Source organism: Peromyscus eremicus, chromosome 1, assembly GCF_949786415.1.
Source record: "Peromyscus eremicus chromosome 1, PerEre_H2_v1, whole genome shotgun sequence".
NCBI classification, from domain to species: Eukaryota; Metazoa; Chordata; class Mammalia; order Rodentia; family Cricetidae; genus Peromyscus; species Peromyscus eremicus.
Window position 1 is genome coordinate 195,410,580 of NC_081416.1, and position 25,602 is coordinate 195,436,181.

The following is a 25,602-nucleotide window of genomic DNA, read 5'->3' on the forward strand; positions in this document are numbered from 1 at the left end:
GGAAGTGTGACATTGTAGGTGAAGGTTTTGAGTTTTCCTATGCTCAGGATACTTACTGCCCAGTGGATCAGTCAACTTCCTGTTGCCTGCAAGATGCTTGCACTCTCAGATCCAGAACCACATCTGCCTGCTTGCCTCCATGCTCCCTGTCATGATGATAATAGACTGAACTTCTGAAACTGTAAATGAGCCACCCTAATTAAATATTTTCTCTGTAAGAGTTGCTGAGGTCATAGTGTCTCTTCACAGCATTAAAAATTCTAACTAGGACAGTGGCACACAGCTTTAATCTGAGCACTCAGGGTACAGAGGCAGGTGAATCTCTGTGAGTATGAAGCCAGTGTGCTTACATAGCAAGTTCCAGGACAGCCAGGACTGTACAGAGAGACACTGCATTAATAAGATTAAATAAAACAAAATAGACCAACACAAAACAGGTTGTGTGAAGTAGTGAAACAGCTCTGAAACCCCAGAACTGGGGAGTTAGAAGCCATAGAATTAGAGTCCAAGGTCATTCTCAATTTTTTAGTGAGTTTGTATGCAGACTGGCTTACAAGACACCTTTATGCAAAAACAAGCAAACACCAAAAAAAAAAAAATAGAAAAGGAAAGAAAAAGATGAAGGAATAAAAAAATTTATTCATTTTGACCACACAGTTTTATTTTCTCCCCAGACTAGAGTGTTCAAATCATGTCTATCAAACATTATGTTTTCCCAAAATGAAACAGTCACCTCTCTCTGCCTACACTGCTGAGCCTGGTCCAGCCTGTCTTTTCTATGTAGGGCTGTAGACACCTCCTGGGAACTGCCTTCTGTCTAATTCCACTGCCCTAGGTTTTCCCCTGTTCATTGCAGCACTTGGGATCAAAACTATGGAAATCAGGAACTTCTAACAGGTTTGGAATGAACACTATATGAGAGCACAGGATCTGCATTCCTGGGAGATGGAAGTCAGTCATACCACTCTTGGCATATACCCAAGGAATGCTCAATCTTACCACAAGGACACATGCTCAACTATGTTCATATCACCACTACTCATAATAGCAAGAACCTGGAAACACCCTAGATGCCCCTTAATTGAAGAATGGATAAAGAAAATGTGGCACATATACATAATGGAATACTACTCAGCCGTTAAAAAAATGATATCAAGAAATTTGCAGTCAAGTGGATGGAACTAGAAAATATTATCCTGAGTGAGGTAACCCAGATTCAGAAGGAAAAACATAGTATGTACTCACTCATAAGTAGATACCAGATGTGAGGAAAGGGATGGCCAGACTGCAACCCACAGTTGCAGAGAGGCTAGCTAACAGGGAAATACCCTAGGAGGGACACATGGATGACCAAGTGAAGGAGAAGTGGATGAGATCTACAGGAGCAGACTGGATGTGTGGGAGGGGGTGTCAGAGGGTGAGGTGTGGGGAATGAGAACATAGAGAAATGGGAGGGTTGAGCTGGAACAGGGACAGAGTTGGAGGGTAGGAATGGAGATACCATGATAGATGAGGACATCATGGCAAAAGGAAGAGGCAGTGTGCTTGGGAGGCTCTCAGGAACCCATAAGGATGACACCACCTTGGACTGCTGGCAGTGGTCCATAGGGTGCCTGGACTGGTCTACTCTGGTGACCCACCTAGGGAATACCCTAACAATCATCATAGAGCCTTTGTGCAGTGACTGATGGAGGCAGATGCAGAGATCCACGGCCAGGCACCAGGCTGAGCTCTGGGAATCCAACTGATGAGAGAGAGGAGGGATTCTGCAGGCGGGAAACATCGAGATCACAACAGGAGAAGTGCAGAGATGACCAGCCACACTGGTGGAAGCCCATGAACTGTAGACTAGTGGCTGGGAAGCTCCCATGGGACTGGACTAGGCCCTCTGGATATAGAAGATGGTGGTTTGGCTCGAATTGTTTGGGGGACACCCAGGTAGGGGGATTGGTGTCCATCCCTGGTGCATGGACAGGCTTCTTGGAATTTGGTGCCTGTAGTGTGGTGCCTTGTGCAGCCTTGTTACAGTGGGAAGGAGCTTGGACCTGACTATGCTCAGTATGCTGGGTCTGCTGACTCACCATTGGAGAACTTGATTTGAGGGATATGGGGATGTGGGGTGGCTTGGAAGGGAGAGCTGGGAAATGGGAAGAGGTAGGATCTGTGGGTGGTATGTAGAGTGAGTAGAAAATTTCTTAATAAAGAAAAATTGACAAAAAGGAACATAATATTACATAATACAGGTATTCTGATGATCCATCTAGAAAGTGGATGAAACAGAACATGGCATGTAGGATCTGGAGTCAAGAGACAGTCATGTAGCAAATGAAACAAATGGGCCACAGAGCTATGATTACAACTTTTAATTAATTTTTATTTAAAATTTATAATAATAGTGCATACTAAGGTGTTGCTTTGTAATACTTGATTTCAAGTGAAAGAACTTTCCTGTGTGGGGCTTTCCTTAAGGTGATCCTTTTCCATCCATATTTCCACAACATTGTCACACCAGACATGTCACTTGAGTGGCATATGAGAGGGAATAAACTACAGGATGGAACAATGAACACCTTGCTCTCTAAGATCCAATGGAATTTCATCAATATTTGATACTTCATGTCTCTGAGAGTTAAGATTTTCTTACAAAATGAAGAACTGAGTGTTCTTTCTGAATCCCAGTTTGTGGAATCAGCATGGCTTTTCTGATATACTTTATGTTACAAAGAAGTTCTTGTGTGATTTGTCCTTAAAAATTTTTACATATGTATCCCTGTAAACGTTCTTATGATTACATATGGAAAATTGTGGTTCTATTCCAAAATTCTCTAATCATACAAAGGCTACAATCTCTAAACATGAAAAGGCTAAGAAATCCCCACAACCTCAATCCAGGAATCTTTAAACTGAAATCTCGAGAGACTAAATCTACAAGTATCATGAGGAAAAAAAAACTGGAGAACATATCATGAGGAAAGGGATCAGAAAGCCAAATGCTGGGGAAAGGATCAGCCACAAGGTATGCCAACAATAAGAACTTCAAAGTGGCCAGGTGGAGATGGCATACCCCTTTAATCCCAGCACAGCGGGAGGCAGAGCCAGGCAAATCCCTTTGAGTTTGAGGCCAGTCTGATCTACAGAGCAAGATCCAAAACAGGCACTAAAACTACATGGAGAAACCCTGTCTTGAAAAAACAAAAACAAAAACAAAAAAAGAACTTCAACGTCAAAATGTATAAATTGTATTGGTATTCATGTCAGCTCATTCTGCATTTTAATAAATTGAGGGCCCCTGGTGACTAGCTGTAAGGTTGTACTACATACATCAGGGGAATATCATGGTTTGCCACAACATGTCTACAGGTTACTTGAACTCAGCTAGGCTTCAACCTGGAAATCACCAACACATACACAGATGCCAACATCTCAATCAGCCTATGCTTGTCTTCAACGCTGCACAGAATCCTGTTTTACAATATACATATTAGTCCTTTTTCCTTTCTGTAAGATACTTTTTAGAGTTCATTCATTGAAAACATTTGCCAGTTGCCTTCTATTTGTCATTATGTGAGGTCAGCATCCACACAGCTCCCTCTATTCCATAAATTTCTAGGGACCTGTGGATAGAGCTATGAAGATTACAGTGGGACTATAAGGGAACTGATAAAGATGGCTCGTTTGAGCCACTGTGAGCAACTGAAGCTTTTTACTCTACATCAGGACCATGTCCAACCTGTGGGGGCACATTCTTGAACGTTAAGCAGTAATCACTCATAGCATGGGAGATGGCTGAGAGGGCAATGCATTTACATTGCAAGCCAGAGACTTGGGATTGAAACTTTAATGGGGTACCAAAGTCAGAGGGAATGGCAGGGCACTGACATGAACCTGTAGAGATAAGTGCTGCAGAGCAGAGAATGTTTGGAATCTGCAGTACCAGACATACTTATGTACAAAGCTCCTAACAAGAAAGACACTGTCTCAAACAAAGCAAAAATAAAGAACTGACAACACAGTCCTCTATTGTCCACTCGTACTGTGGAACTGAGGCCAAAAAAAGCAGACAAAAACTCACAAAATCACAAGCACAGGCCACACAAAATATTCATGAGAGGCAATTGTATTACAATTCCATTCATTTATTTAATATATATCAGGCAGAAATTATAAGCTATTTAAGGCTTTGGAAAAATATTACTTAACATAAAACAGACTCATCTTCTTTATCCACGAAGACAGATGGAACAATCCAGAAGTTACAAGTCATGTCTTCAATGGTTACTTGCTGTTTAGAAGCTGCATGCTTCTTCATCTACAGATGAAACAGTAAGCTGGAGCCCTGCTATTATCTGGTGAGGAAGGTACACAGTTCAGTCTGCTTTGTGGCAATTCCTCCGGTGACGGTGGTATGTGAATGACTGGCGGAAGCTATGGTTACACAGGGAGCAGGTGTAGGGCTTCTCTCCTGTGTGAATCCTCTCATGAGCTTTCAGATTGGTTTGATTGCTGAAAGACTTTCCACAAGTACTACATTTGAAAGGTTTATTTTCCTGGTGTATGACCTTATGTACTCTCAGGTCTGAGCGAGTATAGAAGCCCTTATGACATGTTTTACAGACAAATGACTTTTGCTTCTTGTGTATACTCTGGTGGGCGGCAAGTCTACTGGGATATTTAAAGGTTCTGGGACATTCCTCACATTTGTATGTCTTTGAGTCTCTGAGGGTTCTCTTTTGACCATGCCCACGTGTGGAGCTTGCATCAGGATTCTGGCAGTCTTCTGTCTGCTCTGGACTGGAGATAATCTCTGGTTGTACCTCCATAGGGACATCTTCAGAAGAAGTTCCTCTATGAAATTCTTCCTGTACCTAGAGGTGACTTGACTTGTTCTGCTTAAATCCAGAGGATTTCCATCAGAAACACTTCTGTCTTTAGGTTCATTAAACTGAACTTGTTGGATAAGGAAAAGGGAGTCCATCTCATTTCCAGTACTACTATCCCCATCATTTACATCACTATTGCTCCAGCCATTGTTTTGGCTATCTTCCCAGTCTTCATGTCCTGTGGAAATAAGACAGTCTATGAAACTGTGCCCAGGAAAAGATCCCGACAAAACACCCTTCCTCTGTGCAGCTTCCTGACACTTACCTGTTGTCAATAACATGTCTTGGGGGATTGGCAAGGGTGTCCTTGCACTCTCTTGTATTGAACTTCTTGCTGATTGCTGCTCTTTCAGAAGGTTGATGGTTTCTTCTAAAGACCTGTTCTTAGAAAAGCTGGCTTCCTGCCCCTGCATGGAGGTGTGGACCTATAAACAAAGCCAGAGGACCATTGCCAATGAATCTGTGGATTTGTGGATGAGTGAAAACCTGTCCTCTAACTGATTACAGGGGATCACTGAACTATGAGTTAGGTCATTTGTCTATCTCTCATCTCTCATGGTGTTATTCTGTCATTCACAAGTTATGTTCTCTAAAGTCCTGATTCACAATGTATTTGCAAGTGTTGAGTCACTGTACCCAGGGAAAAGGTAAGGTTAGGTTTCTGCAATGTCTAGCCACAACATTTTCTTCACCTGGTCAATGCATTGAACAAGGAAAGGTATTCTTGTTCCAATCCAGAAAATAGAGACTTACTCCATCAAAAAAGGCTTCTCATTTTTTTCCCAAGGACTGTCCCCATGCCACACAATCTAGGGCAACTATAATGAAATAGCTGGTTTACTGAGAAGACACCAAGGCTAGGTAGGACATATCAAGGAGGGAGGTAGTCTGGAGATCGAGAAGACCCAAAGAAGCCTGTAAAAATTCTGACATAGACTTGCCTGTGGGTCTTGCACCTCTAGGGCCTCTTCTGTTAATTGATGGGTGTTATCTGTTGTAATATTTTTTTCTGTTTAACAAAGAGTTGTATGGCTAGTGTTTCTCTGTGTCTCCTTAATTTGTAGCTCCTTATTTTTCCTCCTTCTCTTGCACCCAGGATCTATAGTTATTAATCAGTGCCCAGAACCCTTAACATTTCTGTATTCTTTGTCTGAAAAATGGCTGCTATGCTAGAAGTTCCTTATTCAGCCTTTGATTAGTAATAGTTAGTTTTTTTCTGAAATTCTTAGGACGTCTACAGTAACTGTGTAATTGATGTCCTTTTGGTGTCCTGGTGTCACATTGGCAATTGTAACTTTCTGCTTTCATGCGCATGACTCTGACATTTTCATTCCCAGATAGCTGAGGATTTCCCATCCCCCACTTATGGCCATTAGTCTGTCAGTGGTCCCTATCTCTTCCTCTGTCACTTCACTTTGCTGTGGGAGTGGGTTGTATTTCCATTACCTATATTTTTGGTTGCTAAATTTAACTACAAACTCTAGATAAAAACCCTTGGTTGATGATGCCCCTAGTATCATAGCTCTATTTCTAAGGGATGTTGTTTTTTATTATTAAGTCCTTAATACAACTCACATCTAACTGAAACCCTTCTAACACATATATTGTCTCCACCTAAACATGCTGTCTCTGCTGTTAGGAACGTGACAGCATTTTATTTGAAATTCAGTTTCAATCAGGAAATGATCAGTTTAAAACAATATCAAAGGAGTGAAATGTGGGATAAAACAAACTGAAATGACAATGTGTGCATAGAGTAAAAACCTGAAATAAACATCAGGGTGTGGTGGTGGACAGCTTTAATCCAGTACTTGAAGTGCTGGGAAAGTATAATTCCTCTGAATCCTACTCAAGCCAGTTGAAAAAAAGTCAGTCCCAAATGGAAAAAAAACCCTAAAGAAGCAATGAAACAAGCCAACTAATATCCAAATTTAAAAGTTTAAGGCAATAAGAAGATATTTCAACCATGACAATTAGAAACGTATGTATGGAATGTTTGAAAAATATCACCAATTTGACCATTTCGGAGAGTAACTGAGAATTATGCAAACCTAGACATTTAAAGAAGTTTCAATGTAGTTTCATCCAAATTAAGAATTTCAGTTCTAAAACTTTGAATTGCAGCCCTTTATTATTCATCAAGACTTTTCTTAAGGGTGTGCTGGTGTTGAATGCTCATTTAATAGCCACATTTCAGCATCAGAAATCATATTCTACATTCCTGCACGTTGAGTTTTTTACATAGGAACTTAATGACATGTAGTAGACAATTTAGAAAACCATTAAGTCAATTAGATTCCCAGTTTACACAGCCCAGGTCCTGGAATAACAGACTATGTCTGAGAGCCAGAATTTTAAGTGTGTGCTGCAATTCCAACTAAATACTCATAATTACAATATAAAATCACCTACCTAAATGAGCCATCTTCCAATCCCAGCCAGGGTCTCTATTCTAAACCCTTACAAGCTTTGCCCAAATATCATCTCCCAGTCTCCCTATCATCATGTAAAGAATCTAAATATAATTGTATCAGTCAAAAGAGCCATGAGCTTCTTAAACTTATAATCCCATTAAATTTATATCACATTTACAGTAGTAAATAATCTCCACTGTAAATATTTTGTTGAAGTGGGACAGCCTCACATATAAAATCACTACATCTTCTTACTTTTCCCCAAATATAAATGACTGTCTTGATTGATAACTTAACCATCTCTCAACCAAGGTACTCACCATGATGGGAGGCTTCAAGCACTCATCAGTCAGATCCTCCATGAATCTCCCCAGGTTTCTGCCATTTGATTCCCACTTCTCTTTCAAGACAGACTTGTCCTTGTAGTGCCCAGTTTTGAGAAACTCAGCCAAGACCAGCTGAGAAATCATCTGCTCCTTGCTACACTTTTCTGGCTTCAACCAGGAGGTAAACCACTTCCACATTGCTTGCAGTTCCTGCTTTGCACAGTAACCATTGTCATTTGTGGGAAAGTTGAGCTGAGCAGTTGAGAAGTTACAGATATCTTCTTCCCACTGTAGAGAAGTATCCTGGCTTGGAAGGAAGTTCCTGTTGTCTAACACAAGGCCACTTTCTGGTGACTGGGGTTTAAAGGAGTTGTTGTGCTGGGAAGCCATTCTGTTGAGACTCCTCAAAAAATTCAACTTTCTCAGTCAAGTATCTCTCTTGTGACTTGATGATCTATTTAAGAAAGTTGTGAATATGTTAAAGCTATAAATTAAACTTGACATAATTAAATAACAACAACTAAGAGTCTTATCACAGATGGTTTCTATCTTATTGAGGATTTACTATTGCTGTGAAAGACACCATAACCACAGCAACTCTAATAAAGGAAACATTTCATTTTGGTGGCTCACTTACAGTTCAGAGGTTCAGTCACTCATTTTGGGGAGCATGGCCTCAGAAAGTCAGAGGTGGTGCTAGAGCTGAGACTGATACATGGTACATCAACAGATATAATCTTACACATTGATTGAGGCTTGTGAAAAAGACCTCAAATCCCAACCCAATAGTGACTCAATTACTCCAGTTGGTGTGGTCCACACTAAAGGTGTGCCCTCCACATCAAGGTGTGGATTAAAGGTATGTTTCATTCAGTCTTCTACAACAAGGCCACACCTCCTATGAGTGCCACTCCCTATGAGTTTATGGGTCCCAGATACACTCCAATAACCACAGTTCCATTATTTCTTGACAGTAAATACTTCAACAGAGTCCTACACAATTTATTCTAGAGACCAGAACAAAGAGATGTGAGTGTAACAGTCCATGACTCATCAAAGAGAAACAACCTGGGTTGAGGATGGAATTACCTGAAGGAAGAGAACAGCAAGGTGTTCAGTAGCACAGGGCTATCTGTTCCTTTCCTATAAAAGGTGAAGTTGTAGTTGCTGAAACTCAATATTAAGATTCACCCTTGTCTCCCATTCTAAAGAGACACAAAGCTAAACTTTCATAAGAAAAACTTTGAAACTGAATGACCAACAACCTTTAACTCACAGGACAGCCAAGACAAGTCTATAAAAAAAGCATATTGCTATCCTTCAGATTTTAATGGTTAAACCCTTGATCAGAAAGGTCCAAAGGACCACACTACATATTTGAGATCTCCCAAAATTGTGAAGCAGCATCTCCCAAACCCCACAAATATTCACAAAACACACATACTCAAGCAACAAAGAAGTCAAATGTTCCTATTCTACAGTTACTTGTCTCTACAGTGAATTTCTCCAGTGATTCCACCTGGCACTAGGAGCCGATGTGTCTCTAGGTCACTGCTCTTCTTCATCTGAGGTTCTGTTCAAGTTGACTTCCTTTTATAGTGCCTGGCTTCAGTGATTCAATCTCAGATGCCAATCATTGATAATAAGATTGGACCACACCTCCTGTGTGTGGGTGTGGCAGTCAACCCTTTCATCCTAGCATTCACTAAGTGGACTGGAGGGTCTCCAGTCCCTGAACAGCCTGGTAGTGTAGGAAGACCAGTGAAAAGCGTCACTAGAGTAGAAAAAACAAGCTAACCAAACAGGAAAGACAGTTGCTCCTCTAATTGAATTACACATGGAATCCTCCCTCCGCCCCCATCTCTGCATCTCTATGCAATTCTGGAATATGCCATGAAAGGAGAACACATCCAAAGCAAGCATAGTCAGTCACTGCAGTGAAAGGGGACAGTAACGCGCTGAAAGGAATATAAAGATTGTCATTCACCTACTATGACTTCTGACATACAGCTCATTCCAAACTGGTTAAAAATTTCTGATATCCACAGGATTTGGAATTCAAATGCTGCAGTGAACGATGTAACATAGAAAAGACAGCCTTTCCTGGGCTCATCTCTAGGGACAAAGTGAAGGTGTTTGACTTGTTTTACATGATGTACCATAGATATGTGAGGAGGATTGTAGTTTAGGTTGGAATTAAAATGTATATAAAAAATGAGGATTTTCCTGTGGTGATATTTTAATTGTGCTGAAAAGTGATTTTATTTGTATGTTAATAGATAAAGTTTGCATGGAGATCAGAGGTCATAGGGAACCTTGAACAGAAATCAGGCAGTAATAGTCCAAGCCTTTAATCCAATGACATGGCAGGCAGAGTCTCTGTGTGGCCAAGGACACAGTCAAGCCTGGTGACACAAGCCTTTAATCCCAGTAGCAACCATAGAGACCTGGATGAGGTCTATAGAGAACTATAGACAGGCAGTGACTAGGAAGACATGTGGCTGGTCTTAGAGTCAATGAGAAGGCAGAACAGGAAGTAATAAAAGCTCAGGTTAGGCAGGATGAAGCTCTCTGATGTAGGTAACTACAACTTGATGGTAAGCTAAAGGGTAGTCAGTGGCTCTTCACTAATTCTCTGATCTCTTCGGCTATTACCCCTATATTTGGCTCTGTGTTTCTTGTTTATTAAGACTATTTAGAAATTTGTCTACATTTTCCTGTCCTTTTTTTTTTTTTGCTTTTCTAATTTGTTGGTGTTTGCTTGTTTTTGCAAATGGCTGCCTTGTCAGCCAGGTCTACTCACAAACTCATTAGGTTGTAGACAATGATCTTGCACTACAATTCTATGGCTTCAAAGTCCTCAGTGCTGGGGCCCCAGAGCTGTCTCACTACTTCAAGAAACCATTTTGTTTTTTTGTCTGTTCTTTACTGTCTTGTTTTTGCTGATGTTCTGTTTTTTAAAACATTGTCTCACTATGTATCCCTGGCTGTACTGTAACTATTATGTAGTCCAGTTTAATTTCAAACTCACAAATGCTTGCTCTGGGATTAAAGTGCAGGGATTAAAGGCTTGTGTCATTATGAATGAATTTCTCCAAGCATGCTGATTGTTAGGTTGAATTATTTCCTCTGATATCCACATGTTGAGACCTTATGCCCAAAGACTGTGGTCTTATATAAAAATGTGCTGAATCCCAACAAATTGACAGAACCACAAATGCTATCATCTCAAAGAAGCCTTAAAGCTCAGTGACTAATATTTCTGAAGTCTGAAAACCATAATACTAAAATTGTGAATGTTTAAACCTCAAGCCGCAGTTCTTCTGGGAGAATAAAAAAATCCACATAATAGGAAAAAATGATCAAAGTTTGCAAATGGATTAACCAAAAGGTGTGAAAATGATTGAATCTTCAGCTTGTTGATGATATTCTGGGTTTTAAGTAATTAAAGCAATGTTGGCCAGAAGAAACACTCCTATGAAAACATTTGTTCCCAGAGAATCATAAACATACTCCTGTGTTTCACTATTCACTTTCTTCATGAGAATTGCAGGGGCCACAATTCAGCCTTACAATTCCAATGCTTGGAGAAAGTCAGGTGCCTTTAATCCCTACACACACCTTTAATCCCAGCACTAAATAAACACAAGCAGGTGCATATCTGAGTTGAGGCCATCCCAGACTGCAGAGTGAATTCTAGCTGGGGTTTCAGCGATAGAAAATCTTGCAAACCAGAATTAAAGAGAAAAACAAACAAAAAGGATGCCTGAAGGAGGGAGGCAATATTCAACCGCAGATTTGAGGAGTAGAAGCCATAGAATTGTAATGCATGGCCATCCACAATGACTTTGTGAATTTATAAGAAGAATGGACTCAAAGTAAACATATTGCAACAACAAAATCAAAGATAGAAAAGTAAACAAAGGAAAGAAAAAAAGTAATCAAATAAAAAATGAGGAGAGACCACAAATCACCTTGCTCTTTTGGGCCACCCAATTTCAATTCCTCCACAGATCACAGTCTTCATCTCATTTCTATCAAACCTCATGTTTTCCAAAGAGAAATACATGCCACTATCTCCCAACAGAAATGAACCTGCTTCAGCCTCTGTTTTTTCTATGTTGTATCTCAGACTCTCCGTGGTTGCCTCCTGCGCTATGTCTCATTCCAGTGCCAATGGTCCACTAGATTGAAGACAATTGATTTGACCTCTTCTGGCAGCAATCAATCACAAATAGCTCCTTGGTTACTGATGGAAATTTAACAACTCTTATCAAAACTACATTGATAATGGAAGGAAGAATGAAGGATTAAATAAATAAAAAAGGAAAGAAAGAAGAAATGAAGAGAAGATTAGAAGATTGTACTTTAAGGTGCAAAGGTATTAAGGATTAGTTTTGGTATCTGGTGGACATAATTAGATTTTCATCAAAAAGGATGGATACAGTTCATTCTACATCTAGTAGTAAATACCACAGTTCCTGTTAAAATATTTTTAAACTCAATTCTAGTCACAGCAATATAGTCAATTCACCCTACCCTGGAAAATCTCAAGTTTATCTTTATCTATATGAACATATGAAAGTAATTCTCACCTGCATACTGTGGGATGCCACAGTAGCAATTGCTGAGCTGAACCGCTGAGTCTGTCCTGTGTTGAGATGACACTCTGGCCCGATTTATTGCTTTCTTATACCCTGGTCCCCTTTCCTACTACAGAAGTGGATTTCAACTCAACTCTCAATCTATAATATCATGTACATAAAGAAATGAGGAAATTTTAAATGACTCTCCACCAATTAGGTGTCAGTTAAAATGTGTACAAATCAAAAGAGCAAATCCAGGGAAGCAATTTGAGGACTTCAGGAGAAAACATCTCTGTGAGTCAGCAGTTTCTCAAGGGATACAGAACATGCAAAGAGCTTATGTTAAGAATATGAAGTTGCTGAATGTAGTGTTGTACCCAGAATCCCCAAAGACCACCAAGAGACCAAATCTGATAAAAAATAAAAAAGAAAGCAAAGTCTTTTTACTGTTGTTGGGTATGCCCTGGCATCACTGTCTGTCTGATGCAGCAGAGCAGGAGAGACCCAGAGTAGCAATGGGGCAGGGTTTTCATAGGGGTAAAGCAAGGGGTTCTTCTGGTCTTCAGACTACATAGGAACAGACTTGGGATTGATTTATGTGAGTGACAGTAATGCTAGTAACGTTAATTGGCTAGGGTTAGTTTGGGGTTACAGTTATCCATTTCTGGGCAGACATGGACCAGTCCCATGTTTTGTCCCTGAGCTTTTGTGGAGACTGGCTGGCCTAGCAAGTACTGACTGTAGGGTCTGGCTCAGTGGCACAGACTTGGTGTGTCCTATCTCCTGGTCCTGCTGGCAGGGGCATCAGTGATTAATTGTCTATTCATGGCCCTCCCAGAAACTAATAGCTCAGTTCATGAAAGTGACTTTGAGGCCTGATCTCTGAGAGAAGGCTATGGTGGTATTGTGTTCCCCCAAATATTGTGTACCCTAATAAACATATCTGGGGTCAGAGAACAGAAAAGCCAATAGATACTTAGGATAGGCAGTGGTAGCACACACCTTTAATCCTAGCATTCCAGAGACAGAAATCCTTCTGTTCAATGATACAGCCAAGCATGTTGACACATGCCTTTATTCCCAGAAAGTGAGCCTTTAATCCCAGGGAATAATGGCAGAAAGCAGAAAGGTATTTAAGGTATGAGGACCAGAAACTAGAAGCATTTGGCTGGTTAAGCTTTCAGGTTTCGGAGCAGCACAGTTCAACTGAGAACCATTCAGAAATGAGGACTTCTAGGCTTCCAGTCTGAGGAAACAGGATCAGCAAAGGAACTGGCAAGAACTTTTAAGATTCCTGCTACAACTGGCAGCCAACGTTTGTGCTACAAATTCAGGAAAAAGCTGCTTGTCTGTGGCCTTGTGGGCCCCAGCTCTGACCCAAACTACACTCTGCCGGTTGTGATGGCACACGCCAGTAGGATTTACTGAAGAAGGCAAAGGGAGGAGGATCCTGAGTTTGAGGCCAACCTAGGAGAAGCGTTGGCTGGGGCCAAGCCACAAACAGTGGTGGGACCATGGAGGCAGTGGCTGCTGCTCCGAGTTGCTGGCTCCTTCTCATCTTATTGGTGATGACGTTGATTCCTCTACCTGGGATGAAGGGTTTACTGATGCTTGTTCAGAGAATTGCCTGGACCATCGTGTTACAAGAAAACATCGAACAAGGTCAGTTTGGGAAATTTTGGCAAGACTATTGCTGTGAAGATTTTCTCTTCTAGGGAAGAACGTTCACGGTTCCCGGAAACAGACATTTATGAGACTGTGTTTGCTCCAAACCACAGAGGAGGGACAAAAAAAATTCTAAAGGGAACCATGACCACACCTAACAGCGACTTTGGAATCTTCAAAGAATGATAGGAACCCACAATGATGATTCCACATGGACTACGGTAAAGCCATTAAGCTAATTAACACCAAGGAAAGATCGGCTTTGGACTACAAACTGCTCAGGACAATTTTGAGATGGCTAGCTGAGATGATTCAGTCTGACAGACTACTCGAGCAAGGACTTGAGACAAGCCCTGAACTTTCCCACTATGCAGGGGCTGGAGAAATGATACAGGACTTGACAATTAACCCCAAAATTTTCTTTTCAGGATTCCCTACAGATACCTTCACACCTAGAAAGCAGGAAGTAATTTTAAGAAAACAACGCCCACATTCCCAAGCGGTGGAATGGGAGGTTTTTGGTTGTTTCATGAGTTATGAATATTGTCATTGTTTATGATGGTTGGTTACAAGTTGTTGATTGTTAATGGTCAGGAAAAAAGCTGATCATGGATATTAGATTCAGAGGTTTTGTTTAAAAAAAACAAGGAAAAATAAAGAAGAGAATATAGATATGAGGTAGATCACTGAATCTACCCTGAGAAAAACAGATAAAGAAGTAATAAGATGAATGGGTAGATAATTGAATGCACTCTAAAAAGCAAAAGGGGAATATATAAAAATGACAAAAGGTAGATTACTGAATCTATTATGAAAAGAAAAATACTTTTAAAAAGGAACTTCTTGTTTTACATAGGGTAAGTAATGAAAATTGTTTTGTCTGAGTTTATCAAATGTTACTGGACTGGACATTGTTAATATATATAATGGAGTTTTTTACTGTATATATTTTATATACTTATTAGATAGTTATTCTTGTATTATTTATAAGCTTTTTAAATTTTAGACAAAAAGAGAAGAAATGTGGTGGTATTGTTTTCCCCACAATATTGTGTACCCTGATAAACTTATCTGGGATCAGAGAACAGAAAAGCCACTAGATGCTTAAAATAGGCAGTGGTAGGTAGCACACACCTTTAATCCTAGCATTCCAGAAGCAGAAATCCATGTGTTCAAGGATACAGCCAAGCATGGTGACTCATGCCTTTAATCCCAGAAAGCAAGCTTTTAATCTCAGGGAGTGATGGCAGAAAGCAGAAAGGTATATACGGCGTGAGGACCAGAAACTAGAAGCATTTGGCTGGTTAAGCTTTCAGGCTTTGGAGCATCAGTTCATCTTAGAGCCATTCAGATATGAGGACTAGATACTTAGGATAGGCAGTGGTAGCACACGCCTTTAATCCTAGCGTTCCAGGGACAGAAATCCATCGGTTCAAGGTTATATGCAGGCATGATGACACACACCTTTATTTATTTATTTTTTATTTTATTTTATTTTTTTTTTGGTTTTTCGAGACAGGGTTTCTTTGTGTAGCTTTGCGCCTTTCCTAGGACTCACTTGGTAGTCCAGGCTGGCCTCGAACTCACAGAGATCCGCCTGGCTCTGCCTCCCGAGTGCTGGGATTAAAGGCGTGCGCCACCACCGCCCGGCCGACACACACCTTTAATCTCAAGAAGTGAGCCTTTAATCCCAGGGAGTGATGGCAGATAGCAGAAAGGTATATAAGGTGTGAAGACCAGGAACTAGAAGCATTTGGCTGGTTAATCTTTTAGGTTTTGAGCAGCACAGTTAAGCTGAGAGCCATTTGGATATGAAGACAAAGAGGCTTCTAGTCTGAGGAAACAGGACCAGCTGAGGAACTGGCGAGGTGAGGTGGCTGTGGCTTGTTCTGTCTCTCTGATCTTCCAGTGTTTACCCCAATACTTGACTCCGGGTTTGTTTTATTAAATAAAACCATTTAAGATTTTTGCTACAGCACTCTTTTATGTTGCATTTGTTTAACTCTGTAAAGCTGTTTTGCTTTGCCTCTCTAAAACACTCACTTAGTTTAATAAGGAGCTGAACAGAAGGTAGCTAAGCAAGAGAGGAGTAAGCATAGCTGCCAGGCAGAGAGAATAAATAGGAGGGGAAATCTAAGCTGCATAGAAGAGAAGAATGAGGAGCAAGAGAGGAAATGGAGAGGAGGTTCCAGGGGTCAGCCACACAACCACACAGCCAGCCAGGGAGTAAGAAGAAAAGCAAGATACATAGAATAAAGAAAAGTAAAAATCCCAGAAGCAAATTGTTTTGGGTCACATGCTACTGTCTCAAGCCATATTTTAAGTGTGTGCTGAGGTTCCACCTCAGACTCAAGATTACATTGTAAGCACCTCCCTGACTCCCTGACTGAGCCATCTCTAAGACCAGGGTATCTCCTCTAAAGCCTTTAGTTCCCAAATATTTATTCCCCAGTCTCTTTGTCACCATGTAAATAAATTACATTCAAGTGTGTCCCTCAAACTAGCAATGGGTTTATTTTGCTTTATTCATGCTGATTTAGGGCACTGGATATCCTCCCCGGTAACGGTTTTATTGGGGGCAGTACTTTCTCATGAATATAAAAAAAATACAACACCTTCTCAGTACTTCTTCTCAAAATGACTGTCTTCCTGAGTTAGCATCTCTCACACCAGGAACTCACCTTGACTTGACAGGAGGCTCTAACATTCATCAAAGAGACCTTCCGTGAAACTCCCAGGGTTTCTGCCTCTTGATCACCCAGCAATGGACAAACGGATGAGATATACATGAGCAAACTGGGGGTGAGGAGGGGTAATGGAGGGCAAGAGTTGGGAAAATCGATCTTAGGGGAACAGGAGGTCATAGCTGGATCAGGAACAGAGTGGGAGAACAATGAAAAAGATACCATGATAAATGAAGACACCATGGGAATAGGAAGAAGCAGAGTGCTAGAGTGGTCCCCAGGAATCCACAAAATGACTCCAATATAAACTACCTGTAATGGTTGAGAGGGTGCTTGAGCTGACCTAGTCTGGTGATCGGATGGCAGAACACCCTAACTGTCATCAAAGAACCCTCATCCAGTGACCTTGCCTCGAGGGAAGTGGGAATAGGAGGGTGGATTGGGGAAAAATTTGGGGGGGTGGGAGGAGGGAGGACAGGGGAATCTGTGGTTGATATGTAAAGTGAGTAGAAAATCTCTTAATTTAAAAAAGTAGGAAAAAAAGAAATCACTCCACAAGTCTAAGATAAAGATTTCAGTGAAAATGAGAAACACAATAAAATCAAACATTTGTCTTTTTTCAGACCATCTCAAAAAAAGTCATGGTTTTATCATAGTAATCTCTATATTTTTTTAGTTTGTAATAGTTCTCTGAGAGTTTGGTATAAGCTGTTTTAACATATTCACTCCTCCCCCAACTCTTCCCAATGCCACTCTCCCTCCCCTACCTACTATCTTTCTGTGTTTTAAAAACAGACCTATCAAGCAAAACCAATGGGTGCTGCCCAAATATTCTTGCACGCATGGTCTTCCACTGGAGTATATTCTGATTACCAGGAACTACGCTGTTAGAGAAAACAGTGTCTTTTCTTATCTCAATAGCTGACAATTGCCATTAGCCCCAAGCTAGGGAAGAATTTAGTGCCAATTCCATTTTGTATGATGGGATTTGTTATGGCTTGCACTTGTACAGGTCTTGTGCATGCTGTCACAACCACTGTGAATTCACATGTGCAGTGCCCTGCTGTGCACAAAAGACATTGTTTCTGTATACTCAACAAACACCTCCAGCTCTTACAGTCTTTCCACATTCTTTTCTGCAATGATTCTTGAGTCTTTTGAGGAGAGGATGTGATAGAGACATCCTGTTTAGGGATAAGCACTGTCATACAGTATCTTATTCTCTGCACCTAGACAGTTATGCATTTTTAAGTTAATCATTATCTACTGCAAATAGGAACTTACCTGATGAGGACTGAGAGATGTCGTAATCTATGGGTATGACAAGTCATTAGGAGTCAGTCTAATACTATGTTCATTTAGAAGATTAGAAGCAATAGGTTCTCTCCTAGAACCTATGACCTGTCTAGCCATGGATTCTTGGTCCAATAATAGTGCCAGGCATGGTTTTCAGCTTGTGGAGCAGGACTGATGCTTGTGTCACTATTACACCAGTGAGCATGTCTTTCAAAGTTATTCATTGTCACGGTGCACAGTGGCAAAGCTGGATATAATTGATGATAACTTTTCAACTCCAGCAATGTAATAGAAATCCCCAGCACTGTGAAGATTACCTAGTAGGGATGAAATTTCCAGGTCTATACCAGACTGCTTTCTCTGTCACTTTCTGGGGGGTAAATAAGAGCAATGGCCATACTAAGTCCTATTTTTTTTAAAAACTAAGACAGCATTTAGTTCTCAGTCTTCAAATGTTTTTGGTGGTGGTGCTGGTAGTGGTGATAGTGTTTTTTTAAAGTTTTGTTTTGAATTGCTTGGGTCTAATAAGGTAGGATTGGCTAGCTTCAGACTTCCTATCTTGTTTGAACTCACCTCAGATTCATAACCATCCTCCTGTCTCAGCCTACAGAGTGGTAGAATTATTGTACTAAAACTCTATAACAGACAGTACTCATGTTTTCAACAGATTATCTTTAAATGATATTCACCTTATATAGATGTCTACTATCTTGGAAATCATGGAACTGATTTATGAATATATATTTATGAATATTACATAACTACTCAAAATGATTTTAATTAATTGTACAAGCTAAAATTCAAAGAAAGGGATACGTCTGCAATGGAATTAATGGAAAATATGTATATTTTGCTGCCACCTAATGATTGTGATTGGGAGTTCTGTCTTTCTGAAGTCTGCAGTAGAGTTCCATTGTAAAATAATGTTGCAATGGAGAGATTTCTCAGATTTGCAATAAGCTTCTACAGAGAGTAAATATCTCCTTTGACCAGTAGTTTCTCTTAACCCAAAAACCTCGGTAAACTGAAATACAGATTGAAATCCAAGTTGAGAAAAAGATGTGTTGATTAATGTTGACTTCTAGTGAAGGCTAGAACGAACAAAAGAGATATTTTTTGGGAAGTGGCTCTACATGGAAAAGGAGTAAGGGTCTTGTCTTGTTTAGATGCACAGAGAAAGCCCTGGCATACATTCTGTCCGGCAGCAAACTCTCCTAGATTCCTAAGGGTGGGAGCCATGAGAGAGGAAGGACCAGGCTTGGAGCACAGAGCATGACACGGCCTGGCACTGAGTGGGGACCCAACTCCCAAGGTGCCTTGGAACTGCAGCTTCAGAGGGTATTTCCCTCTCTCTGTGAATTCCCTCCCATTTATGGGACTCTCTGCACTGTGTCCAAGCAACACCCTAGCCTTTTCTAGCTTCATGAAGTGAACTTTTATGAAAATCATTTTACAGCAGCTCTACTTTGAATGTCTCCTCATTCCAATTATGTCAAATACATTTCTCATGTTCAATTTCTATCCTTGACTTCCATCACTTTTCTTTTATATTGTCATAGACTTTTCATAATGAATTGATTGTCTAAAACTGTTGTCCTTTGATTTCAGATTTTTAGTTTCTCTTTAAAGCGTCTGTCCCACATTCTTTTAGGTGAACTGCTTCCCAGACTATTTATTGAGGGAAAACTGACTTAAGTTTTGTTTCTGTAATGAGATTGTACTAATTATGCTTTTCCATGTTTGAACACCACACCTATAACCTTGCCATCTCATTTGCCAACATTGTGCCAAGGACTGATAATTTTTTACCTCGGAACCATCGTTCACATTTGGTCTTTCTCCCTGTCTCACTTCATGTTGGTATGCCCTGTTAGTCTGTCCTGACTTACAATATCTACTTGTTCATTATCTTACTAACTCACAGTAAGGTTTAACCATAGACTGCCTAGTAAATGAGTGTGTGACTTTGTAGTCAATTTTCAGGAATGGGAGGAGAGTAGAAAAAGGAGCTATCGGGGTGCCTTCCTATACTTGAAGCATCAGAGATCTCTTCCTCTACAAAAATCTTGTTTATGTGGATGTATACATGGCAAGATGATGAGATAATGTTCCTCAGTTAATTCAGAAGCTCCTGGATAGATCCACTATCTGCAAAGACATTCACATTGCACAGGTGGATCCTCACATTCTTTCTCTCATCATACTTCTCTCTCCCCTTTTCTATGTTTCTATGTCATGCTATATAGCTGATTTCCCAAGAATAGAGATGTGCAAAACTTGATAAAATTTTGAAACCTAACCTTCACATTATAACTATTGAGTCTCTCAAACTGGCTGATTGTCTTGTTAACATCTCACGCAGTTTCTTCACATTGTAGAGACACACATTATAATGCAAACTATATTGCACAGGAAACAACACTGTATGTGGGAGGCTCTGCATTCAGATGGACACTTCAAGTTAGATTGCATGGTGTGGATTATAGTTAATGTTTCTCTAATGAGTTCATCTGATTATTCCCATAAACTTCACATTATGTCTATACTGAAAAAATAGTTTAGCTGAGCATGTTGTGGCACTCCTTTAATCCATGCAGTTTAGAGGTGGAGGCAGGCAGATTTCTGTGAGTTCCAGGTCAGTCTGGTCTGCAGAGTGAGTATCAGGCCGGAAAGGACAACACAATGAGACACCGTCTCATGATGGCAAATGAATGATGTGCACTAGCTCCTACCATTTTGTGGTTTCTTAGACCTTGTTTTAATAACTGTTATGGTATTGTTTCTTGTACCCCTGTGGCCACTTCATGTCATTTTTCTTCAATGGGGAGCATTCCTTCTAGAATCCTCTGAATAGCTGACTTAGTAATCATAATTTTTAAAAAATGTAGTTTTACCATGGAAAGTTTTTTTTCTTCAATTCTGTTGCATAGTTTTGCTGGCATGATAGTCTTATTCAGAAAATGCTTACCTTAGCCTATATCCTCAAGTGTACTACTCCCTATTCTTTCTTCTAGTAGCTCCAGAGTTTAGGCCTAACAATTTTTGATCTGTTTGGAATTTATCTGTGTACCGGTTCAGACATAAGGATCAATTTCATTCTTCCATAAGTAGACATCCAGTTTCCCTGAAGCCATTTGTTAAAGATGCTCTCTTTTCTCCAACATCTGGTTTTGGGAACTTTGAAAAAAATCAGGTGGTTGTGTGTCATCTTATATAAGGGATCTCAGTGTATTTCACTGAATAACGTGTATGTTTTTGTGCCAGCACCATACTGTTTTATCATTATCTCTTTGTAGTATAACTTGAAATCTGATGTGGTGATTCTTCAGGCAGAGTTTTTATTATTCAGCATTGTTTTTGGCTATTTTGAGTCTTTTGTGTTAACATATAAAGTTTTAAATTGTTTTTTCAACTTGTATGAAGAATTATGTTGGACTTTTGATGGGGATTGTGTGGAATCTGTATATTGTTTTTGGTGGGATAGTCGTTTTTACAATATTAATCCTACCAATCCATGAGCACAGGAGGTCTTTAAGTCTTTTACTTCCTTAGTGATACTTATTCCCAGTTATTTTTGGAGCTATTATGAACGATATTGTTTTCTTTCTTGGTGTGTCTATTGTTTGTGGGTAGGCCATTGGTTTTCAGTGTTAAATTTGTATCTTGCTTCTTGCTCAATGTATTTATCAGCTATAGGAGTTTGCTAGTAGATTGTCTTTAGGTCTTTTATATACAGAATAATATCACCTGCAAATAAGATACTTTCCTATTTATATCCCCTTCATCTCCTTCACTTGTCTTCACTTAGATCTAGTTAAGACTTCAAGCATCATGTTGAACAGGAGTGGGGACAGTGGATATCCTTATATTATTCTTTATTTTCTTGGGCATACTTCAAGTTTTTCTTAGCATGAAAATGGCTTGCTGTATAGTGAATTTATTATGTTGATGTATGTGATGGTATTGTGTTCCCCAAAATATTGTGTCCACCCCCTATTCCCACCTTCTCCAGGGCAAAGCATCCCCCGAGGACTGAGATCAACCTGGTAGACTCAGTCCAGGCAGATCCAGTCCCCTCCTCCCAGACCAAGCCAAGCGACCCTGCATAGGCCCCAGGTTTCAAACAGCCAACTCATGCAATGAGCGCAGGACCCTGTCCCACTGCCTGGATGCCTCCCAAACAGATCAAGCCAATCAACTGTCTCACCCATTCAGAGGGCCTGATCCAGTTGGGGACCCCTCAGCCATTGGTTCATAGTTCATGTGTGTCCATTCGTTTGGCTATTTGTCCCTGTGCCTTATCCAACCTTGGTCTCAATAATTCTCGCTCATATTAACCCTCCTCTTTCTCACTAATTGGACTCCCAGAGCACCACCCGTGGCCTAGCCATGGATCTCTGCATACAGACCCCTCAGTCTTTGGATGGGGTTTCTAGCACGACAATTAGGGTGTTTGGCCATCCCATCACCAGAGTAGGTCAGTTCGGGCTGTCTCTCAACCATTGCCAGCAGTCTGTTGTGGGAGTATCTTTGTGGATTTCTGTGGGCCTTTCTAGCACTTTGCTTCTTCCTATTCTCATGTGGTCTTCATTTACCATGGTCTCCTATTCCTTGTTCTCCCTCTCTGTTGTTGATCCAACTGGCATCTCCCGCTCCCCCAAGCTCTCTTTCCCTCGACCCTTGCCCTTCACTACCCCCACTCATGTCCAGGCTGTTAATGTAGATCTCTTCCATTTCTCCATCATTGGGTGATCCCCGTGTCTTTCTTGGGGTCCTGTTTTCCAGGTAGCCTCCCTGGTGATGTGAGTAGCAGTCCAGTCATCCTTGTTCCACATCTTGTATCCTCCTATGAGTGAGTACATTCCAAGTCTGTCTTTCTGAGTCTGGGTTACCTCACTCAGGATGATTTTTTCTAGATCCATCCATTTGCCTGCAAACCTCATGATGTCATTGTTTTTCTCTGCTGAGTAGTATTCCATTGTGTATATGTACCACATTTTGTTTATCCATTCTTCAATTGAAGGGCATCTAGGTTGAAGGGCCTCAACATAAATCCAGCTACTATGAACCTTCGAGAAGAGAAAGTAGGAAGTAGTCTTGTTTAATCTCTTTTGATTTATATATTTCCCACTGTCTTCCTTACCAATAGTCACACCTGATCACAGAACTGTTATTAAAGGGACAACTGACCCTGTGTTAAATTTTTCGGCAGAGAAATCCAGGAAGTTGTGAAGCCATTTCGGTATTTTTCCTAGTCTTGTATTCATTTTCACATGGATTTATCAGGCTAAGATGATTAAAATGTTCCATTGTTTAATTCAGTAGAATATCTGTATTCAAGCATTCTTTCACCAACCTCTTGTATTTATCTCCCTCTCCCTATCCCTTTTTACCTCTCCCTCCATATTGGCTCTTCAATAATGGAGTTTCACAAGCTTTAATATAGCTTTAAATCTGAATTTTCATGACACCACTACTGACTCTTCTGTCTTCCTTTCCAGGTTCACATGTCTTATTACTGTTTCATGTTCTCTGTTCACATTACAGACACCATAGTGTGATCCAGTGCATGATTCAAGTAATTCAGTGTATCAGAGATGCTCCTTATAGATGGATTCTGTAGCTTTCAAGACAATATGTAGAATGTGGTTTGTGTTTCTCTAACTCAGTTGCCATCATACAAAATTAATGGCATTTAGTACAGGGACAACAGATACTTTTTCTCTTCAAGGAAAAAGAGTTTTAGGACACCCTACTCTCTCTCCACACACCGAGTGTGAGAATGAAAGAGATTTTATCCATTTAAAAGGTTGAGATTTCCTATCGTGATTTTTTTACATGCTGCAGATTTAATTTATCTCATGTGAAGTCTCTTAACATACTTTTACTGTTTCTCACTATGTAGCCATAGCTGGCCCGGAACATGTATGCAGATCAGGCTAGCCTGGAACATAGTATAGAGACTTGCTTGTTTCTGCCTCCAGAGTACCAGGATTAAAGCCGATGCTGGGCCTCCTCCAGTTTACAAGATTATGAGCTGTTTGGAGGCTCTTTTAGTTTCTCATTTTGTGTTTGTTTGAGTGGTTTGATTACAGGAAGTACTTACATTGATGATTGCCATTAGGGCATCAAATTGCATGTATCAATGTAGAAATTAAAACATTGGAAGGAAACTTGATGACACTGAGTACTGCATTGTGCAATATTAGGTCAGACAGGCCTTTGATCTCATTCTGTTAGGACTTCTGTTTTAAATAAAACCCTTTGATTATAATTGTACACAATCTAGTTTGTGAAAGGAAAGACACATAGATATCAACTGTGGTTTACAAATTTTTCTCCTGAAATTTCTGAAACAAAGAAAACCAACCAAAACCCAAATTTGTAAATTCTTGGGTTTTCTCTACTCCTAATGTCTTGGCTTTGAGCAATGATTCTCAACCCTCCTAATGCTGTGCCCCTTTCACACCGTTCCTTGTGTTGTGGTAACATCCTACCTTAAAATGATTTATGTCGCTACTTCACAACTGTAATTTTGCTACTGTTAGGAATAGTGATGTGTATATCTATGTATTCCAATGGTCTTAGGTGACCATTGTGAAAGGGTCTTTCAGCTCTCAAAGGGTCATGACCCAAAGGTTGGGAACCACTGATTTAGATCCTTGATAGTTATGACAGTCCAACAGCAGGCAATGCTGTCACTAAATGAATCTTAAAACATAAACATTCCACATTTTCCTCTGGTCTAATACCTTTATGTCTTTTTTTTTGTCTTGCAGATAAAAAAAAGCAAGTTCATCATCAGGACTCTTCCCTTTTTACCACTGATTTGTGTACCCAAGCCAAGGCAGTTTCTAAGTAGCAATCATTCTTCATCTCTATACCAATACAACAAAGCAGAAACCCATCATTTCTTATCCAAATATCTTTTTTTATTTTATTAAAAATACTTTTATTTAATTCTTTGAAGATTTCATGCATATTCACAATGGCTCTTGTTCATCTCTAAACTAATTTTCTCCTCCCACTCCTCTTAGATCTCCCACCTAACATGTCCTCTGCCACTATGTTGTTCTATTTTTCCTGTGTAGTTTTTGAAAAACACAGAGAGCAGGCCATTTATCATGGCATTCATTTTAGTTGTACCAATCAACAATTTGAGAAACAATCTGATTGCTCTTTGGCAAATCACCTGAACCTTTTCATTACAAACTGGGAAACTTATTTAAAGAAACAAAAAAAACCCAAACCAAAACAAAAGGTCCATTAGCTTCATCAATGTAGTTTCTGTTTAGGGCCTGAGTACCTAGGCTGAATGATACAGTATTTATAGCTGCTTTCATGCACTTGAAGACTTATTTACACAGGAAAAGAATGTCTACTTTATGGCTGGATACTATTCCATTTTGTTACTCCACCATATTATGTCCATGCACTCTTTTTTGGTGATCATGAAAGCAACTTTCACCTGCTGGCTGTTTTGGAAGATACCACTACAGAAAAGTATTTAAAGGCGTTTTTTGGTACTCTATTTTCTTTTTTCCCCTTTTTATTGAAAATGGTGTTTTGTTCCTCCCCTTTCTCTACTTCTCTCAGTTCCCCACCCCTTCCCTCCCATTTGGATAAACTCCCTTCCCATAAAATGAAGTATAAGATTAAAACAAAAAGGAACACACTGAAGTTGGACAACACAAACAGAAGGAAACGAGCCCATAAGAAGGCACAAGATGACCTACCTACTCATCCACATA

General features: G+C 40.1%; 1 protein-coding gene across 1 annotated transcript; it reads right to left on the reverse strand.

The window, feature by feature from the left end:
• Positions 1–4,195: 4,195 nt before the first annotated feature.
• On the reverse strand, positions 4,196–8,010 carry LOC131904271 (zinc finger and SCAN domain containing protein 4D-like). Its single transcript, XM_059255341.1, has 4 exons — positions 7,615–8,010; positions 5,146–5,305; positions 4,697–5,058; positions 4,196–4,309 (listed from the first exon to the last, which is right to left on the reverse strand). The coding sequence occupies exons 1-4, from the start codon at positions 8,008–8,010 to the stop codon at positions 4,196–4,198; spliced, it is 1,032 nt and encodes a 343-aa protein (XP_059111324.1).
• Positions 8,011–25,602: the final 17,592 nt, after the last annotated feature.